General features: G+C 38.3%; 1 protein-coding gene across 1 annotated transcript in view; it reads right to left on the bottom strand.

Moving 5' to 3' along the window:
• The window catches only part of LOC124386972 (laminin subunit alpha-3-like), a 115,727-nt gene that overhangs the window by 49,351 nt on the left and 46,118 nt on the right, over positions 1-20,258 (bottom strand). Inside the window, exons 20-33 of the mRNA XM_046851050.1 lie at positions 20,112-20,164; positions 19,682-19,787; positions 16,371-16,470; positions 15,943-16,099; positions 13,522-13,662; positions 9,690-9,822; positions 8,355-8,497; positions 8,033-8,127; positions 6,839-6,980; positions 5,546-5,703; positions 5,167-5,275; positions 4,819-4,916; positions 1,572-1,707; positions 83-209 (exon numbers count right to left, since the gene is read on the bottom strand). Coding sequence (XP_046707006.1) covers positions 83-209; positions 1,572-1,707; positions 4,819-4,916; positions 5,167-5,275; positions 5,546-5,703; positions 6,839-6,980; positions 8,033-8,127; positions 8,355-8,497; positions 9,690-9,822; positions 13,522-13,662; positions 15,943-16,099; positions 16,371-16,470; positions 19,682-19,787; positions 20,112-20,164 — 1,698 coding nt within the window. The remainder of the gene's footprint in view (positions 1-82; positions 210-1,571; positions 1,708-4,818; positions 4,917-5,166; positions 5,276-5,545; positions 5,704-6,838; positions 6,981-8,032; positions 8,128-8,354; positions 8,498-9,689; positions 9,823-13,521; positions 13,663-15,942; positions 16,100-16,370; positions 16,471-19,681; positions 19,788-20,111; positions 20,165-20,258) is intronic.

Raw genomic sequence — 20,258 nt, 5'->3', positions numbered from 1 at the left:
TCGTCCCTGAAAGTGTTCTCAGGTATGTAGAAGAGGGTAGAAAGCGTTTTTTTTTTTTTTTTGAGAAAGCCAGTATCCTCACCTGTCCACGTCTCTCCTGAGTGGAGAAGCACCTCTACTGGGAAAGACGTGTGCTCAGGTTGACAGTAGTGCACTACAAACATGTAGCGTCCCGTCTGAGAGACCTGTGCTGCCAGTTCCACTTCAGTCTAGAAGCAGATTTGCACACAAAAACACACGTAAGGGTTATTTCTCCAATCCGGATTGGCGCAGACGCTCAAATTAAAATATAGGTGCGCATGTACTCAACATGGTGTTCGAAAACTCAATTTTGTATGATGTGTCGAGTTTTCTTCACGTAAAAAAAAAACCCTCATTAAAATGGCAAGTCAAGCGACCTACGAGGAACCAGTTTCTATTTACATTTATGGCAAATACTCTCATCCAGAGTGACTTACATTTCCAGGTTGCCAATTATGCTGCCGGATTTATTTTCGGTTTCCTATTTCAGTTATTGCTCTGTTCGCAACCATGCTCTAGTTCGCGCTTTCGGCATCTCAGACTATCGGTATTACCCCAGTGTGTGCCAGGACCTAGTGTTCATCAGCATCTTTTCATCTGCCTGTGGTTTTGCTTTTCGGACTCTCTTTGCTTTCTGGTACTGTCCTGTTTTTGGGTCCCTCTTGCCAGCCAGCCCTGACACATTCACCTCAGAGGCCCAGCAGTAGCAGCTTTATAATGATGAGATTTGAACTCATGACCTTATGTGTGTGGGATGTGGTAGCTTAGTAGTTAAGGCATTGGACTTTGGAGCTGAAAGTTGTGAGTTCAAATCCAACCCACACCAAGCTGCCACTCCTGGGCCTGTCTAACAAAATAAACTATTATTTTTGTTTGACCATTTATTTAATTGTTCTTAATCAATTGAATTTCATCGTGTTACTCTTTTTAATCAATATCATTAAAAAGTGTATTGCAATAATTTGATTTATTCTATTTCATGTTTTATTTTTTATTCATACCTAGAAGGCATTTGATTTAAAATTGTTTCAAAAATGAACGTACTGAACCGTGAATTTCTTGTAGCCTTAGACCGCTAGGAAACACACTTCTCTGAACTGATCATTTGTAAACTGGGTGGTGAGATTAAGCTTCTATGATGGAAGAGTGATGACAAGAAGCTGAATGTGCTCATCAAGTGTGTAGTTAAATACAACAAGTAGCAGTGATCAATGTTTGTTTTTTTTCCAACTCAACAGGAAGTCATTATGTGGATAATCCCCGAATCGGGCACTATTTTGGTTTACAGGGAAGGTAAAGAAAAAGAAAGAGGGACATTTATATCCCACAGTTCTTTTAAATAGGATTTTAGGACTTCATCTAAAATATAAAACATGAGCTGACTCTCACTGCATCCTGACCCTGAATCATATTCAAACTGACTTCAGTTTATGGAAAGAAAATCAGTCACTCTTTCCAAGTGTGATCTTTTACAAAGAGTGTGGTACCTAAACTACCAAGATAAAGCTACTACTGTACATTGAAAAAGTGGAAAGAAGAATGCGTGGTACCTGAGGTGATTTGAGCAAAAGTCCATCACACCGTCCTGAAGCCGGAGTGCTGAATCTGGACGGCCGGGTAACGGCTGAGGTGTCTAAAGAGATCGCCGTGGGCGGTGTGTAGAACTGACTCTGAATGCAGTGCTTACTGAAAAAGAGAACCAAGCCATGTTACTGTCTGCATAAGATGTTCTCACTTTGTCTCTGGTGTATCCACCAGACAGATTCAGATTCCCTCAGGCTTTTTCTGTGGTACCACTACAGTTCTTGTGTCTCTAAAATCCAAAAACTAAAAAAAGATGTAAAACTGCACCATCGAAAGGGTTTTTAGTCATAAATGGTTCACAAAATTTTTTTTTTTTTTCGGAAAGCCAAGATGTTTTTGTTTTTTAAGAAGCTAAGTAACCAGAACTAAGTAAAGAACCATTCATTAGAAGTAAAAATTATCTAACTCCTGCAAAATTTGTCCCTTTACGTGGAAGGGACGCAGTAGCTCAGTGAATAAGTTGTTTTACTTCTGATCGGAAAGCCAGAGGCACAAATCACAGCGCTACCACTGCTGGGTCCTTGAACGTTCGACTGATTTATCGGATTTTAATCTGCACCGACAGTTGATTGATGGAACTATTGACCAGAGTCTATACCGATAGTTTTTCCGGGTTGCTTCTGCAATGGAGAGGCTGAGAAAGTCCACTGTCATAATACAGCACAAGAGTGGCCACTAGAGGTGAATCACTGACAGCACGGTTGTTTTGCCACGGTGAAACTGCTATCTGTACCTCATTCATGTTAGTTCATAGTGCAAGTTAACAGATAAAATGATAATTCACCTAATTAAAGATGTATTGGTAAATGTATATTAATATTTAGCATAAAGGTTTATTTGATGCTGTAGCAAGCCTTTTATAGAACCACACATAATTTTTCCGTAAACTGACAGCATCTAGCAGAAGCTCTTATCCAAAGCAGAGCGACTTACAATAAATCTCATCTATACAACCAAACAGTTGATGGTTAGGGGCCTTGTTTCAGGGCCCATCAATATCAGCGTGGTGGTGCTGGAATTCGAATGCATGACTTGATCAGAAGTCCAATTGCTTCCCATTTATTTAGCATTTAATAAGTGATAATGTATATGTATATCCCTAGTAGTGAAGCTCTTGTTTCAAGAGACATGACAAATTACCTTAAACACACACACACACACACACACACACACACACACACACACACACACAAGCTGACATACTGCTCATTGTTCAAAGTTCTCATTTGAAGAAAAATCTATAGATGTATTTTTAAATATATAATGGTTTACTCATGTTTTCCCCTGAAGCTAGAATTTGACACACACATACACACACACACATTTTGAAATACCAGCCAACCTCCCAAACTCAACCAGAACCGAATTGTTCAAACCGCGTTCCTATTTGTTGAGGCAAACGAATTAAGGAAATATATAGCTATAAGAGCAAAATGTTCCTCCACATGACGGCTCCTTATGAAGTTATTGTTCTGTAATTACACCTGGCCTACGGCCCTCAGATCGAGATCACACAGGAAAACACAGAGAGGTGGAATCGAGATGACAAATGGAAGAATACTGTGCTCGAGGTGAGACATTTGGTCCTGTGCGTGGAATGTTAGTAGCCACGCCTGTGCTGCAGATGTGCTTTTATATCTCGTTACTGAAATACCACTGCTTTCTGAAAAGATCAAACGCAAGAGAGGCAGAAAGTGAAATACCTGAAGCGAATCCGAGCCACGCTTCTACAAACTAAACATGACTGTTACAACATGACTGCTGGATGTGTGCACTTATCTAAATGTTAAACCACATACATTATGTTGAACATATGTTTATAGATTCTGGGGAGAGGAGGGGATTTATGGTGTTCATGATCTCACAAAACCTTTAAATGATTGTGTGAAAAAAAATCTCCCAGGTTTGGAGTGTGGGCCTGTTTCTATTTTATGCTCAGCCTCTCTTAGGGAGAAAGTGCATTCACTAGGAAATAAAAAGGGATGAATCAGATCCTGGATGCCTTCAGAAGTCCAGTACTGCCTACATCCTGACCATAACTGCATACTGTTTTGTTTTGTTCACTTTTCTGTGTTTCATCAGTGTAGAATCATTTCCAAACTAACAACTCTAGGATCATTTATAGTACATTTATAGCATTTGGTAGACGTCCTTATCAGAACGAATTTATCCCTGTTTGAACAGTTAAGGGCCTCGCTCAAGGGCCCATCAAAGACAGATTAGTGGTGGTAGGATTTGAACTCATGACCTTCTTCAACATCCTAACCACAGAGCTACCACCTTCATCAGAATCAGTCCTGAGCTCAAGTTACTGCTGAGATTCAAGCGTTCCTCACTATGAAACTCATCTGAGGATCTACAATGTGCCTCTGGATCAAGAGTCATGAAACTACGGACCCCACATTTGAAACATGTGAACAATGCCAGAATGGCAAATTTTATTTTAAATATGTTTTACTTATATCGTATTTCTGTATTTGTTAATAAATTCTGTCTCTCAAAAAACAAAAAAATTAGAGTTTGAGGCACTGATAGTTGATTGCTGGAACTATCCGCTATCAGCAAAAATCCACACTAATAGTTTTTCCGGGTTCCAGTCCTTTGTCATTACGAGAACGGCCTCTAGAGGCGGATCACTAATTCCATGTGCTGTTTGTTTTTACACGTGAGACAGCGCGCTGCACAGAGAGCGCTATATATTTTTTTTATAATTTATATAATTATATAATGAATATATTCATATTTATTTCCTTAAGCAAATTTTCATGTTTCAGTACTGTTTTTTGTAATTAAGTTCAGTAATATTTTACAAGGATTATTTTTTGAGTTTTTTTTATCCAGTATCTATTTTAAAAAAACTCGGTTGATTCACCCACCAAACATACTCATAAGTAAGTATATGTTTTGATTTCAATAGCAACGAGTATGAAAAAATGTCATTATGATAGTAATAATGTTCTTTTAATAGGCGATATATATCTCTTGAACATTAATACTCATTAGTCTGCATGACGCAGAACAAAATATTAAACTAATCTAGCATTGGGAGGCAGAAGAAATACATTTAAAATCATAATAAATTTCAACAACAACTCTGGTCGTCACGCCGGCCCATGTGATTTTCTGTTAAAGCCCCCCATTAAAGAAAGACACCTGCTTTAGATAGACTTAAAATTTCTAAATTGCTCGCAACTATTGTTTAAGCACTCTCACCTGTCCTCTGTGAATCGGCCATGGTGCGATACACAGTACACCATGGGCTGGATGAGCTCCATGCTAAACCCGTCAGAAGGGATGGCGTACACTCGGTACTGTGGGAGGAAAACGGTCAAATCATTACGCAGTAGGCAGGATTGCGCAACATGGTGCAGCGGCTCTTCAACTTTACATGTAAGACGAAAAGAGGATTAGCTGTTAGACCAGCTCGTTAATGTTGATCAAATCTGGCAACCCGTAGTTCAACAGTGTCAGGTCAAAAAAAAAAAAAAGTAAATTATTACAAAAAAAAAAAAATTCTGAATAAATGAATAATAATTACTAATAACAATAGAAATCTCTCACCAGCAGGACTGAGTGTGTGGGGGACTGCAGAAGAATCTCAGCCTTGGGGGGAAGAAGAAAGTGAGCGATGCGGTTTTGTCCATCCACCACCACAGAGCGACACAGGAAGCTACAGGAGCAGAATATTGACTTTCTTGAATCAAGCTAACTTACATAATCTAATAATATACTCAATATACTGTAACTTTATCTCTATTATTATGTACATTATATACAACAGGTATTTATACAAAAAGCCAGCAATTTCAATTGATATTTCTAGTAAATATAATATTTGTTATATTTTTTATTCAAGAAACATTGGTTTTACACTGGCATAATGTTCTTTTTTCTTTTTCCAAGACACCCCTTATTTCAATGGGTCATGCAAGAAACACACCTATAAGCACAGCTATAGATGTTTGCTCTGGCTCGAATTCGGTCCCGTGCCTGTCCACTGATATAGACGTAAACGTTCTGCATATCATCCCTTTCGTTGGCATATTCCAGAACCAGGACATGAGAGCCGGACTCAGGGACGTGTAGAGTCAGGCTCAGCTAAAAAAAAAATAAAAATACAAATGTGCTGTTTCTCTACAAATACAGTGCATGTGCATTTACTTACGAAACACTTAAACAATCTCATTTTGATAACTTGTTTGAAGGTAATACATGACATAACAGGGCAGGGGTTTTATTTCCCATGAAAAAATAAGCCCATGCAAAAAAAAATAAATAAATAAATAAATAAATAAATAAATAAATAAGCCCATGCAAAAAAATAAATAAATAAATAAATAAATAAATAAATAAATAAGCCCATGCAAAAATAAATAAATTAATTAATTAATTAATAAAAATAAGCCCATGCAAATATAAATAAATAAATAAATAAAAAATAAGCCCATGCAAAAAAAAAAAATACAAAATAAAAAAATTATAATAAACCTATGCAAAAAAAAAAAAGAAAAAGTAATAATAAGCCCATGCAAAGAAAAACCCACGAAGAAAAAAAAATAAAAAAATTTATAAAACATGAAAAAAGAAGTAAAAAATAAGCCCATGCAAAAAATCTAATAAAATAATAAACCCATGCAAAAAATATAGAAAAAATAAAAATAAGCCCATGCAAAAAAAAAAAAAAAAATTAATAAAATACAAAAAAAAAAATACAAAAATAAAACCATGCAAAAAAAAAGCCATTGAAAAAAAAAAACCATGCAAAAAAAAGCTGAAAAAATAAACCCATGGAAAAAAAACTGAGGAAAAAATAATCCAATGCAAAAAAACAAAAACAAAAGCGCATATAAAAAAAAAAAGCAAACAAATAAAGAAAAACATTTGGAAGACGAAAACACATTCAAATATGAATTTTCTGAATATATGGTTTATATGTGGGGTTTTGAATTTTTCTCTACATAAAAATCTCAGAATATTCAAATCTCAATATTATAGATTTTATAGAGATTAGAGCAAAGTTTTATCATCCTAAAAGAAAAAAATAGACACATTTGGAGTGTTGATTAGTTGAGTAAACATGTTGAATGCATCGACTGTTTCACTGAAATCCTTTGACTCCTGAATCTATTTCGAATCTGTTTATTTGAGATTTATAGATTTATATAGAAATACCACTTTCCCCTAACAACTCCTAAACTGAATACAGTGAGCTGTAATTATCTTGATTTCCCACCTCTCCGCCGTTTACGGACACCAGGTCGGGATGGTCGGCGGTGGGTTGTCTTACGCGGGCGTGTCTCTGTGTAGAGCTCAGGCTCTGAGATGCCAGCGCTGATGGGAACCCCTCCAATGGCACGTGCTTGTAGAGGAGACAGCTGCAGTCGGGGAACACATGGCAAACAAAACCAATCTGACCATCTGCGCTTTATATGGTACACTATACACAAAGTCATTACTGATCATTTCTGTAAATAGTAATATTTATAATTACATACATACAATAGACAATAAATAAACTACATTATAATACACTATACCCACTATACACTATATAAATTTTATATTTTCATATTATCTACTTTGTGTAAAAAAAAACAAAAAAAACAACTTTGCTATTCAAATAAATAGAAATAAATAAAAGACAAAGTATTTGATTTGCAGGATTTAATATACAGTATATTAATATATAATATATAAAACTGCCTTTTTCAATAATTTTTTTTTTTTTATATTCGTGCTATTATTTCCGAAAGCATAAGTATATTCTGTATTAAATTATAAATATAAGCAAAACAAATTGACAATATTCTATTAAATAGTAGTAAAAAATATTTGAGAAATCGTAAAAATTCGGTAGTAATGTGTTCTTTTACAATTTCTGTAGCAATATTTCTAAATACAATTAAAAATACTAATGGTTATAATATAATTTGATTTTTTAATGGTTATTCTACTGGTAATTATTTGTTGTAATTTTCTGGATTCTTTAGCAGAATCACTGCATGGTCCGCTAAAACCAGCAAAAACCATGACAGAAATTCTAATGGTTTTCACTACAAACACTACAACAAGCCGTCGGCTGTAAAACCAAACAGGTACCACCAGCTCATGTTCGTGTACATCATTACATTAACATATCAAAGAAACCAATGTAGAAACTCCTAATAATATCCGAATAGTGTCCAGTAGAAATCAGTGTGTGATCTTTACATCTCTTTCTTTTGGTCCTTGATGTTATCAGATAAAACATATCAGATTGTATTGCAAAAAGAATTCTATAATCGGGTCACTTAAGTATTCAAACACAGTTGCTATAAATATTATAAATATTAGGAAAGTTGCTCTCGGGCTCTTGGATCCAGACTTAATGACGCTCACGATCTAGAGAAAATGAAATGATTTCCTGATTTCACGATTGCACACGTACTTGCCGTCTCTGGACTGGTAGGTGCACGGCTCTGTGATCTCCTGCTGCAGGATCTTAGCTTCATAGTATGCACTGGGCAGCAGCACCAAGTAATCCTGCAACACAACACACACTCTAATTATGTTTTCTCACTCTCTCTCTCTGTCTCTCCCATTTTTATCTTTTTTAGTCAAATTTTGTACAGCAGACATCATTAATAGTTTGCACTGTATATATAATTATACAGATTAAAAAATTTAAATATTATCTGCGAACAGTCTTAAAGGTCTATCTCCTGATTTTTCTTAACTTTTTTGACTACAATAAGGAGGTAAAAACTAACCAACAGGATTCCCTCAGCATGCACACACACAATCCATTTTCCTGCACTGAGAGTGAAGGGCTGAGCGAATCCATCTCCAGGAACAATGAGGAAGGCAGGAGAGCGGCTGGGTGGAAACTGTACCTCTTTGCTATCTCCAGACCCTTCAGAGAGAAAAAACACAATCACTACAGAATCATTACAGTATGGTGAGTTTACATAGGACTGTACAATACTGTATATAAGTGCAACATAAATATATAATAATAATAATAATAATAATAATAATAATAATAATAATAATAATCTCACTTGTTTACATTGGTTATTATGGTGATTTTCTGCTTCAATAAAATTCATAAAAAAATAAATAATAATAATAATAATTATTATTATTATTGTAAAAATCTGATTTAGATAAATATTTACAAACCAACATTCGACGTTTGTTTTTTTTGTTCAGTTGGAGTTAACTAAATTCATTAACCTTTCTCTTGGTATTGTTTTTAAGTAGAGTTTCATATAAGAAACATCTGTGCCCATGTTATGATTCATTTGTGCTGTTATAACTGCATACACACACACACACAGACATACACACACAAACACACACACACATATACATGCTGCTTGTGTTTTAATTCCTCCATGTGAAAGCAGAAGACTGTGCTGTTTACTGTGCAGTCTGAACAGGGTTATTTAGGGGAGAGACACACACACACACACACACACACACACACATATCAAATAGAACAGACAGATAGAAAGACAGACAACTCATAAGACTGTTGTGTGTGAAATTCCTGGGAGATGAGAAGCTCTTAAACCAACAATAATAATACAGGATGTCTCTGGATGCAAAAATATTACATTTTCCCTTCACTTTACCTATGAGACCCAAACCTGTTACAGCCTGACAATACACCTGTACACAAATCCAGCTCCATAAAGATCTGCTTTACATGGGTTGGAGTGGAAGATCTCCTGCTATAGAGCTCCAACAATATTGAACACCTCTGGGATGAATGTAAACACTGACTGCACCTCAGGCCTCCTCATCATCTCACCTACATCAATACTTGACTTTACTGACAGCCTTGTAGTTGAATAAGCACAAATCCCCACAAAATCTAGTGGAACATCTTTCCAGAAGAGTAAAGCTTCTTATAACACAAAATGGGGATGTTTAATAGGTGGATGTCCACATACTTTGGCCCATATTTTTGGCCATATACCTATAGTCTGTATACAAATGACAGACAGACAAGTATATAGAATTACATGTATATACAGACACAGATGTCAGACAGACAGACAGACAGACAGACAGACAGACAGACAGACAGACAGGAGTACCTGGTGTGCTCCGGGTGCGTGTGACAGTGACGCGACCGCTCACGTGGGCTCCGTTATGGTTAGCGTAGCGCAGCATCATGAGGAAGTGAGGAGGGTGCGTCTCATTGGCATGCACACTCACACACACTTCACTCTATAGGAAAAAAGTGAAATATGGACACATACTGGCTGCAGGTGGGTCAGGTTAGACATCAGTGTTTAAATACAGCGCTACTGCAGGGGAACTATTGAGCCACTCAAATGTGCACCTTCTGTCAAACTTCTCACTAAATTAAGGACCTGATTTCACAGCATTCAGTGCAGGTTAAACAAGCTTAAGCTGCAAGCAAAGAGCGAACAGGAGGAAGGAGGAAAGAATGGAAACCAGGCAACTGTCAGTAATCAGAGCTCAGATATGAGTAGTCTTTAGTTTATGATTACAGCAGTGGTGATTTAACTGTTAGAGATCTGGGATAATTTAATTTAAATAATTTTTATTTGTTTAGGGCTTTTAATATGTATATTGTTTCATAGCAGCTTTACAAAGATAATGTGATAAGAAAGAATGAATAAGACTGTTCTTTATAAGTCTAAGTTTATAAGTGTAAGTTTCTGAACAGCAGGTAGGGGGTGCAATGCCCAGCACCACCAAACTGCTGCTGTTGGGATCTTAAGCAGGGCCCCTAATGCTTTCTGTCCCAGTAAGGTTGTATCAAGCTTCCTAAGCTGGAAAAAGCAAAAAAATGTTGCTGTAATACATGTAGCAAATAAACCCTTTTGCTTCTACGTAACAGTTCACAGCATTCGATTGGATCAACGTGGATTCTCAGAAAGCATTGCCACCACAAACTCCACCTCCAACACTCACCTTCCAATGCTCTCATTCTTCTAGATAATGACTGTGCTCAAGTTGGGAGGTTCAAACCCTGGTATTGCCAAGCTACTACTTTTGGGGCCCTTGAGTAAAGCCCTTAAACATCTGTGCTCCTGAGGTGATGTATCAAGGCTGATTCTGCGCTCAGAACCCAGCTTCCTAACATCATTTGGATATGCGAAGTAAGAATTTGTCAGGATCTTCAGGGCGCATTTCCTGTTTTGTCGCACGCACTTACGGTTTTGCAACGCGCATTTTGGACTGTTTTTGGTTTTTGTTTTGTCTCCTACTGCATTGCCCTGTTTGCCTGTGTTTAGATCCTGGATTTTTGGAGTTTGGATCCTGGAGTTTGCCTTTGCTCCATTGCTCTGCTTGCTACCTTTTATATTGAAGCCTGTTTCTCTCAATATCCCTGTGGCATCCTGCATTTGGGTCCTCCCCACTTCTCCTCTTGGACCTCCTCCGCTCAACAAGTCACACCCACGTGACTCTGACAGAATAATCTGGCCTTGCATCGTGTCCCGTGACTCCACTGACAGAATTTAACAGTGCTGCATTGCAAATGTCCTGGAGTGGGACTCCAGTGGACCAGGCCGTAGAGGCCGCCACACTCCGTGTGGAGTAAACCTTGACCCCAAAAGGAGTGGGGAGACCAAAGGATCCATATAAAGATTAAATAGCATCCACAGTCCAACCACTGAGAGTCTGCTTGTTGGCAGGAAACCCTTATTTTATAGAGGCCAAAGCAGACAAACAGCTGCTCTGACTTTCTCCACGGACTAATCCTGTGGACGTGCATGTCCAGTGCTTGCGCTGGACACAGTCGTTTTTCTTTCTCCAGGTCAGGGGCTTGAAAAGGAGGAGGGTCTAATGCTCACATCACAACACGTCGTAGGGAACCCGTAGGCACCTTAGGTACATGCCATGGTTTGGGTTAAAGGAAGGCACTGGCCATGCCAAGGGTAAACTCCAGGAGAGATTGGGCCACGGAAAGAGTCTGTAGGTCCCCAACCCTCCTCAGAAAGGATATAGCCAGAAGGAAAGAAGTCTTGATAGACCGATACCTAAAGGTCACCTCAGCCAATGGCTCAAAGGGGGGTCAGACAGAGCCCTTGCCTCGGCCCTTGCCTCAAAAGGGCGTCTGCTCTACAATTTAATCATCCCAGTATGTAGACAGCCCTCGATGAGAGCAGTTTCCCCTGGGACCACAGGAGGATCTGCCGTGCCAGCCTGTATAGGGGGCGAGATTGTAGACTCCTCTGGTGGTTGATGTAAGAGACCACTGATGTGTTGTCTGTATGGACCAGCTCATGGTAAGCCAGAAACACGGCCGGCATCTCCAGGCAGTTTATGTGCCACATGAGATAGAGCCTGTTCCATTGACTTAAGACGGAGTGGCCACCTATGACTGCTTCCCACCCCGTTAGGGATGCATCCGTCGTTAGCATTACGCGATTACAAGGAGCTCCCAGGACGGTGCCTTGAGACAAGAATGCAGGTTCTTTCCACATAGAAAAGTTTTGAAGGGTTCGCTTTTGGGAGAACCCTCTGTCTCATGTGCAGAAGGCCAAGAGAAATCATACTGGACGCTGCTGTAATGAGTCCCAGCAGCCTCTGAAACTGCTTCACAGTGAGTGACTCAGTGAGTCTCTTGACTGACATGAGGATAGCTTTGATCCAAGCGGGAGACAGCTGTGCCCACATAAGGGTCAAGTCCCACACCACGCCTAAGGAGCTGGACCTCTTTACTGGAGAAAGCAGACTCTTCTTGAGGTTTAGTCTTAACCCCAGCTCCTTCATACACGCATTAATGACATCTCAATGCCGGACTGCCAGTAGCTCTGATCAAGCTAATATCAACCAATCACAGTTCAGAATGCGGATGATCCGAGCGGTTAAAAACAATACATTTTGTGAAGGTGCGGGGTGAGAGCGCAAAGCCGAATGGGAGGCCGCAATATTGGTAAGCAAACCTAAGGAACCTCCTCTGAGCAGGAAGGATTGATATGGGGAAGTTTAGATCTATCAGGACAAACCAGTCATCAGACCTGATCTGAGACACAACCTGCTTGAGCGTGAGCATCCTGAACCTGTGGATTCCCACGAATTTTAATATTATCCACAACTTGTTGTTAGTTAGGTTCCAAATGAGAACCCACGAATTTTCCAACGAGAGTTCCGTACCGCAAATTATTGAGGGTTGACTGTAGGGTGTTGTGTCCGATTCTGGATCAAGGAGCATAGAGTTGCGGATAATCTTAAAATTCGTGGGAATCCACAGCAGGACGAATGTTCAAGAACGTTAGGAATAACATTTTAAAATGCTTTTACAGTGGAACCTCGAAGCTCGCGGCCTCAGCGCTCACGACCTCGCATGCTCGCGACTTTCATTCCGACCGGCGACTCTCATTCAGATCGGCTCGTGAGCAACCGCAAGCTACATTTCTAATCAAGGTTTATCTCATTAAAATTGTCTAAAAAATGCTTTAAAACTATTTTTATTATGTAAATAGTGAAATAGTGTTATTTACTCATTTAAATTTCTGATTTAAATTTCGATTTCGTATAGTGTTCTTTGGGTTTTTACTGGGTTGGAAGGGGCGTATCAAAAGGTCGCGAAAATTCGGAACTCGCGACCGGTCTTGGTCCCTAACCCTCGCGAGCTCTGAGGTTCCACTGTACTACCAAATTTACTAACTAATTTTAAACTAATTTAAACATGAAACATCAACAGAAGAAGTCAAAATTTGCGGATTCTAGAAACGTAATAAGTCGCATATTTATGTGAAAAATGTTTCCAAACAACAAATGTTTTCCAATTTTTATGTGAAAAGCTGCTGTAGTGCAAGTGATAATGCAGATTCAGTAGCTGAAATTAAAAGCTTATCGAGGAAAAAAATGGGGAAGAAAGTAAGAATTTGGTACAGGACAGTGATGATTGTGATGATGCGGATGATGGTCAGTCTGCTCATCACTTACAGCTGCAGTGAGAGGAAAAGCTCGATCCGCCACCAATACGACCCTCCCACGCACAGACGTGTGCAGGCCAGCGGTCATGTAGCGCATTATTACGGTAAAGGGACCAGGGGAGGTGACTATGACATACACCATCACCTCTGGCTGAGAAAAAAACAGCGTTAGAGCTCAGAAGCATCATCATTAAAGTATTACAGAAGGTTAGAAAGCTGCAAGGTCCCAAAAAACTGCTCGGCTGAAGATTCAAAGAAATTGGAGTGCAACACAAAGTAAGGGATTCGTTTCTCAAAGAATAAATACAATAAAACGATTGACATATACATGAAAAATACGCTTCATGAATAAATAGAAAAACAAACAAATTCATTTCGGAAAAGAAGGAACAATGGATGAGAGGAAAAAAGAGAGGAAGGAGTTTGTACTGTAAGAGACAGATAGAGAACTAAAGATAGAGACATAGAAGGAAAGGCAGGAATTGTAAAAAAAAGATTTGAGGATTGAAAGGATGAAAGGAAAAAGGGGAAGGAATACAAATGAAACAAAAAATACAAACAAAACAAAAGAGAAATGGTAGAAGGATGGGAAGAGAGCGTGAGGGAGAGGGGAGAAAGAAAGAAAGAAAGAAAGAAAGAAAGAAAGAAAGAAAGAAAGAAAGAAAGAAAGAAAGAAAGAAAGAAAGAAAGAAAGAAAAAGAGAGGGATGGAAAGTAAGGACTAAAAAATATGTAAAGATAAAGGGATAGAGAACTACAAAGAATAAATAAAAACAAGAATTAACAATCAAAAAAAAAAACTGGAACAGTGAGATGGGAGGATGGATGGAAATAAGAGAAATGTGAGAGAAAAGAAAGAATTCTAGAAAAGAAAGTGAGAATAGAGGAGAGAAAGGTGAAGAAAAAAAAAACAGGGTTGAATTTAATTATATAATATACAGTATCTCACAATAGTCAGTGCACCCCTCACATTTTAGCAACAATTTTAGTATCTTATCAAGGGACAATACTGTAGAAATGAAACTTGGATATATTTGAGTAGTCAATGTTCAGATTTTATAGCAGTACAGATTTACTGTCCTTCAAAAGTAACTCAACATGTAGCCATTATTGTCTAAATAACTGGCAACAAAAGTGAGTACACCCTCAGTGATAACAGCTGTACGTCATGTAACCGTGCAAAACCACACGTCCTATTCATCATGTTCATGTTCATGTGCTTAACAGGACCATACAAATTTGTGTATCTTGTATAAAAGCAGTTATATTTTGATGCTTTGAGTCCAATTCTCTCATACTGACCACTGGATGTTCAACATGGTACCTCATGGTAAAAACTCTCTGAGGATTTGAGTATTAGAATTGTTGCTCTCCACAAAGATGCTAAGGCTATAAGATAATCAGTAACACCCTGAAACTGAGTTACAGTACAGCGTTCAGGGTCTTACAGAGGTTTTTCAAGACGGCTTCAACTCAGAACAGACCTCACAAGGGTCCATCAGGTGCAGAAGCTGCTTCAAAAACAGATGCATGAGTGCTGCAGCATCGCTTTAGAGGTTTAATTGGCCATCCTCCGAGAAGGAGCCTCTTCTAAAGCTGGCTCAAAAGAAAGCCTGCAAACAATTTGCTGATGACTGAAGTCCAAGTGCATGAATTACTGGAATCATGTCCTGTGGTCTGATGAGACTAAGATAAACTTGTTTGGCTCGGATGGTGTCCAGCATGTGTGGTGCCGCCCTGATGTAGAGAACCAAGATAATTGTGTCATGCCTACAGTCAAGCATGGTGGTGGTAGTATCATGGTCTGGGGATGCATGAGTGCTGCTGGTACTGGAGAGCTGCACTTCATTGAGGGAAACATGAATTCCAACATGTACTGTGACATTCTGAAGCAGAATGTGATGCTGATTCCTTTTAAAAACTGGGCCAAATGGCAGTTTTCCAACATAATAATGACCCCAAACAAACCGCCAAGATGACAACTGCCATGCTGAGAAAGGTGAAGGTGATGGAGTGGCCAAGTATGGTGGAGAAGCACCACGTGTCCAACATCCAGCAGCTCCGTGATTTCAATTATGGAGGAGTGAAAGAGGATCCCAGTAACAACCTGTGCAGCTCTGGTGAATTTCATGCCCAGGAGGATTAAGGCAGTGCTGAATAACAGTGGTGCTCACACTGAATATTGACACTTTGGACACAGTCACACGCTCACTTATTGTTGTATGGCTGTATATAGTTATTTTCAGAAGACTCTTAAATATATCTGTTTCATTTCTATAATATTGTCCCTTGAGAAGATCTACTAAAACTGAAATCTGAGCGCTACGTGAGCTAATCATGATTTTCTTCTATCTATGCACGTCCCAACACATTTGCCAATATAGTGTATACCTGAATGACTCAAATGGAATGGCGTCAAGTGTTACAGCTACCTGTGCACGTGAGAGCGTAGCGTAACCTCTCCAGCTGAATTGCGGGAACTCGTTCGGGTCGTAGCCGAAGCGTACGGGGCGGGCGTTGGGTGTGATGCCGTTCTCCGCCTCGAACTTTAGATGATGGAGGTCAGGGATGTAGAAGTTGGGCTCTGGCCTGGGACACAAACAAACACAGGGTAGTGAGTGTGTTTCATCAGAAAGAAACTGAGTCATGCTTAAACAGCACAACAGTGACAGAAATAGCAGCCGAGTGCAAAAAAATTCATAAATCAAATACATCTCACTTCGGAGATGAATACTTGGTGTGCTGAATGTGTGAGTGTGTACAAGTGTGTGTGTGTGCTGATTATTCTGTTGCCTGTACTATGTATCTGATTGCGTTTGTGGAAAAAAATGCTACGGCAAAGGGAAAGCTCAGTGCTTACTCAGAACACGTTCGACCCCGCATGTGTTTCCTACACTGGCACTGACCACTCAGCTGGTCACAGCCACGCCCTGTAGCCCCACCCACATCACACTGGCAGCCTGTTAGAGAGAGAAGATTAGACAGGATGTTGCTCATACAGCACACACACACTCATGAATGGCTTTGAACATAGACGCACCCTGAACAAACACACAGATAACGCCGTGTTCAGAGGAAAAATTTTTAAGAAATTGTTAATCCATTAAACAAGACATTCAAAAGTACAGCCCCAATTCCGAAAAATTAGCAAAATGTAAATTTAAACAAAATGCAATGATTTGAAAATCTCATAAATTCATATTCTATTCACAATAAAACCACAAAAAAAAACATATCAAATCTTTAGACTGGGAATATATAAAATTTTAAGGAAAAAATAAGGTATATTAGAATTTGATGGCTGTAAAAGGTCTCAAAGTTAGGACAGGGCAATGTTTACCACTGTGCAGCATCACGGCTTTTGTCCGTATACATCTGGGAACTGAGGAGACCAGTTGCTGAAGTTTTGGGAGAGGAATGTTGTCCCAAAATTGTCTGATATAGAATTCTTGCCCCTCAACAGTTCTGGGTGTCCTTTGTTGTATTTTTTATTTCATGATGCACCAATTGTTTTTAAATAGTGAAAGGTCTAGACTGCAAGCAGGCATTTCAGCACCTGGACTTTTCTACTATAAAATTATGCTATTGTAATAGATGCAGTATGCAATTAGTATTGTCTTGCTCAAATATTTAAGGTCTTCCCTGAAAAAGACGTTGGATGGAGTCTTTCCAAAAGTGCAAGCTGCCCATTCCACAGGTACTGCACCCCATACCATTAGAAATGCGGCTTTTTTAACTAAGTGCTGATAACAAGCTAGATGGTCCCTCTCCTCTTTAGTCTGAAGGACAAGGTGTCCATAGTTTTCAAAAATGAATAAAATTGTTTTGTTAAGGAACATTATTCTGAAATTGTTCCACAGTTTGTAGACACAGTCTTTCACAGATTGGTCAAGTTCTGCCCATCTTTACTTCTGAGAGACTGTGCCTCTCTAAGATACACTATTTATCATTTTTACTGACCTTTAGGCAATTAACCTAATTAATTACAAAATGTGTTTAATTGTAAGAACACTCACTTTTTTCAGACGTTTTTCGCACATTTTTTGAGTCGTGTTGCAGCCATCAAATTCAAATTTACCTTTTTGTTTTATAAAAATTTTATTGTCTGTCTGTATGTATGCAGTCAGCCTTATATAATAACTGGATTTTAGATACCTTGCTAAGTAAATTGTATAGTAAGACTGCATCAGTTTAAAAAAACCAAATACCTGCAGTCACACTGTAGACACTGCACTAAGCTTAGTCATGGTTTCATACAGGTCTCTGTGGAACAAACCTGGCAACCCTGAACTGAATATTATAGTTTGCCCTCAGGCTGGTGATTGTAGTCACTCGTTTGACACAACAGAGTACTGTTTTTTTTTCTTTCACAAACACAAAACTCTATAAATAGATCTCTTCGGATGTAAAATTTTGACCAGCAGGTAACAGCAAAGTCAAATTTGTATTACAGAGGACAGTAAAGTTCACTTCAGGTCAATCATTTGCAATAACACATTCTTTAATATATAACATGAAGTACAGCCAAGTGTACCTTTGTGTCAGGAGCATAAACATGCACACACACACACACACACACACACGCAATCTTTCTCTCTCTCTCATGAAGTGAGAAAAATGAAGGTGTGTATGTTTTCCTGGCTTCATGAATCATTACTGATTACTGCCTTCCACTCCATTCACTCACCCTGGCAGCCAAAATAGTTCTTCTTCTGCAGCAGGAAGTAGCCGTCGTCGCACGTATCACAGGCGGGGCTGCAAACGTTGGGCTTGCAGGAACACTCGCCGCTTTCCTGAAACACACACACACACTTTCTCTATCTCTAAATCAATCCTTATATATATTTTTAATCATTACTTTGTGTATATTTAAACATTATTAACGGTGCTATACGTTCAATAAACTGAATTGAACTGAATTATATGCAGGTTAGACAAGAATTTCATTTAAAATGCATTTCAAATTTAATAATAAGTGACTATTTTAGAACCTTAATAAAATAATTGATTAGATAACCATCTAATATTGATACAGCATTTATTTTTTTTTGCCAATTATTATATTTATGTAGATCTGGCAACTCTTTTAACTATTAAAACTATTAATTCCACTCACCTCATGGCATTCACCCACACCACTCAGAGTTCCTTTATCATCACATATGCACTCTAAAAGAGGAAAAAAAACATTTGCACCGAGCCGTTTAAAGAGCAGGATGTTGTACAGGATGCATTAGAGTTACATACATCAAACATATATACATCAGACCCCTAAATATTCCCAAATTAATTGCAAGGAAAGTATATTGATATACAGTATATTTTAGATCACTTTTGACAATACAAGTGTTTCATCGGTTTTTCAGGTAATCAGGCCCTTTCTGGATTACAAAATGTTGATCCTGAAATCGCTCAGGTTTTTTCTCGTTGTTCTGCAAATCACGAAAGCAATCAGCAATTATTTACAAAATGTGTTTAATTGTAAGAACACTCACTTTTTCAGACGTTTTTCGCACATTTTTGAGTCGTGTTGCAGCCATCAAATTAAAATTTACCTTTTTGTTTTATAAAAATTTTATTGTCTGTCTGTATGTATGCAGTCAGCCTTATATAATAACTGGATTTTAGATACCTTGCTAAGTAAATTGTATAGTAAAACTGCATCAGTTTAAAAAAAACAAATACCTGCAGTCACACTGTAGACACTGCACTAAGCTTAGTCATGGTTTCATACAGGTCTCTGTGGAACAAACCTGGCAACCCTGAACTGAATATTATAGTTTGCCCTCAGGCTGGTGATTGTAGTCACTCGTTTGACACAACAGAGTACTGTTTTTTTTTCTTTCACAAACACAAAACTCTATAAATAGATCTCTTCGGATGTAAAATTTTGACCAGCAGGTAACAGCAAAGTCAAATTTGTATTACAGAGGACAGTAAAGTTCACTTCAGGTCAATCATTTGCAATAACACATTCTTTAATATATAACATGAAGTACAGCCAAGTGTACCTTTGTGTCAGGAGCATAAACATGCACACACACACACACACACACACACACGCAATCTTTCTCTCTCTCTCTCATGAAGTGAGAAAAAAATGAAGGGTGTGTATGTTTTCCTGGCTTCATGAATCATTACTGATTACTGCCTTCCACTCCATTCACTCACCCTGGCAGCCAAAATAGTTCTTCTTCTGCAGCAGGAAGTAGCCGTCGTCGCACGTATCACAGGCGGGGCTGCAAACGTTGGGCTTGCAGGAACACTCGCCGCTTTCCTGAAACACACACACACACTTTCTCTATCTCTAAATCAATCCTTATATATATTTTTAATCATTACTTTGTGTATATTTAAACATTATTAATGGTGCTATACGTTCAATAAACTGAATTGAACTGAATTATATGCAGGTTAGACAAGAATTTTATTTAAAATGCATTTCAAATCTGGAATAATAAGTGACTATTTTAGAACCTTAATAAAATAATTGATTAGATAACCATCTAATATTGATACAGCATTTATTTTTTTTGCCAATTATTATATTTATGTAGATCTGGCAACTCTTTTAACTATTAAAACTATTAATTCCACTCACCTCATGGCATTCACCCACACCACTCAGAGTTCCTTTATCATCACATATGCACTCTAAAAGAGAAAAAAAAACATTTGCACCGAGCCGTTTAAAGAGCAGGATGTTGTACAGGATGCATTAGAGTTACATACATCAAACATATATACA

The sequence above is a fragment of the Silurus meridionalis genome, chromosome 6, assembly GCF_014805685.1.
Source record: "Silurus meridionalis isolate SWU-2019-XX chromosome 6, ASM1480568v1, whole genome shotgun sequence".
In the NCBI taxonomy this organism is placed as follows: domain Eukaryota; kingdom Metazoa; phylum Chordata; class Actinopteri; order Siluriformes; family Siluridae; genus Silurus; species Silurus meridionalis.
The sequence above is the reverse complement of the archived record's forward strand: the minus strand, read 5'-3'. Positions and strand labels throughout refer to the sequence as shown.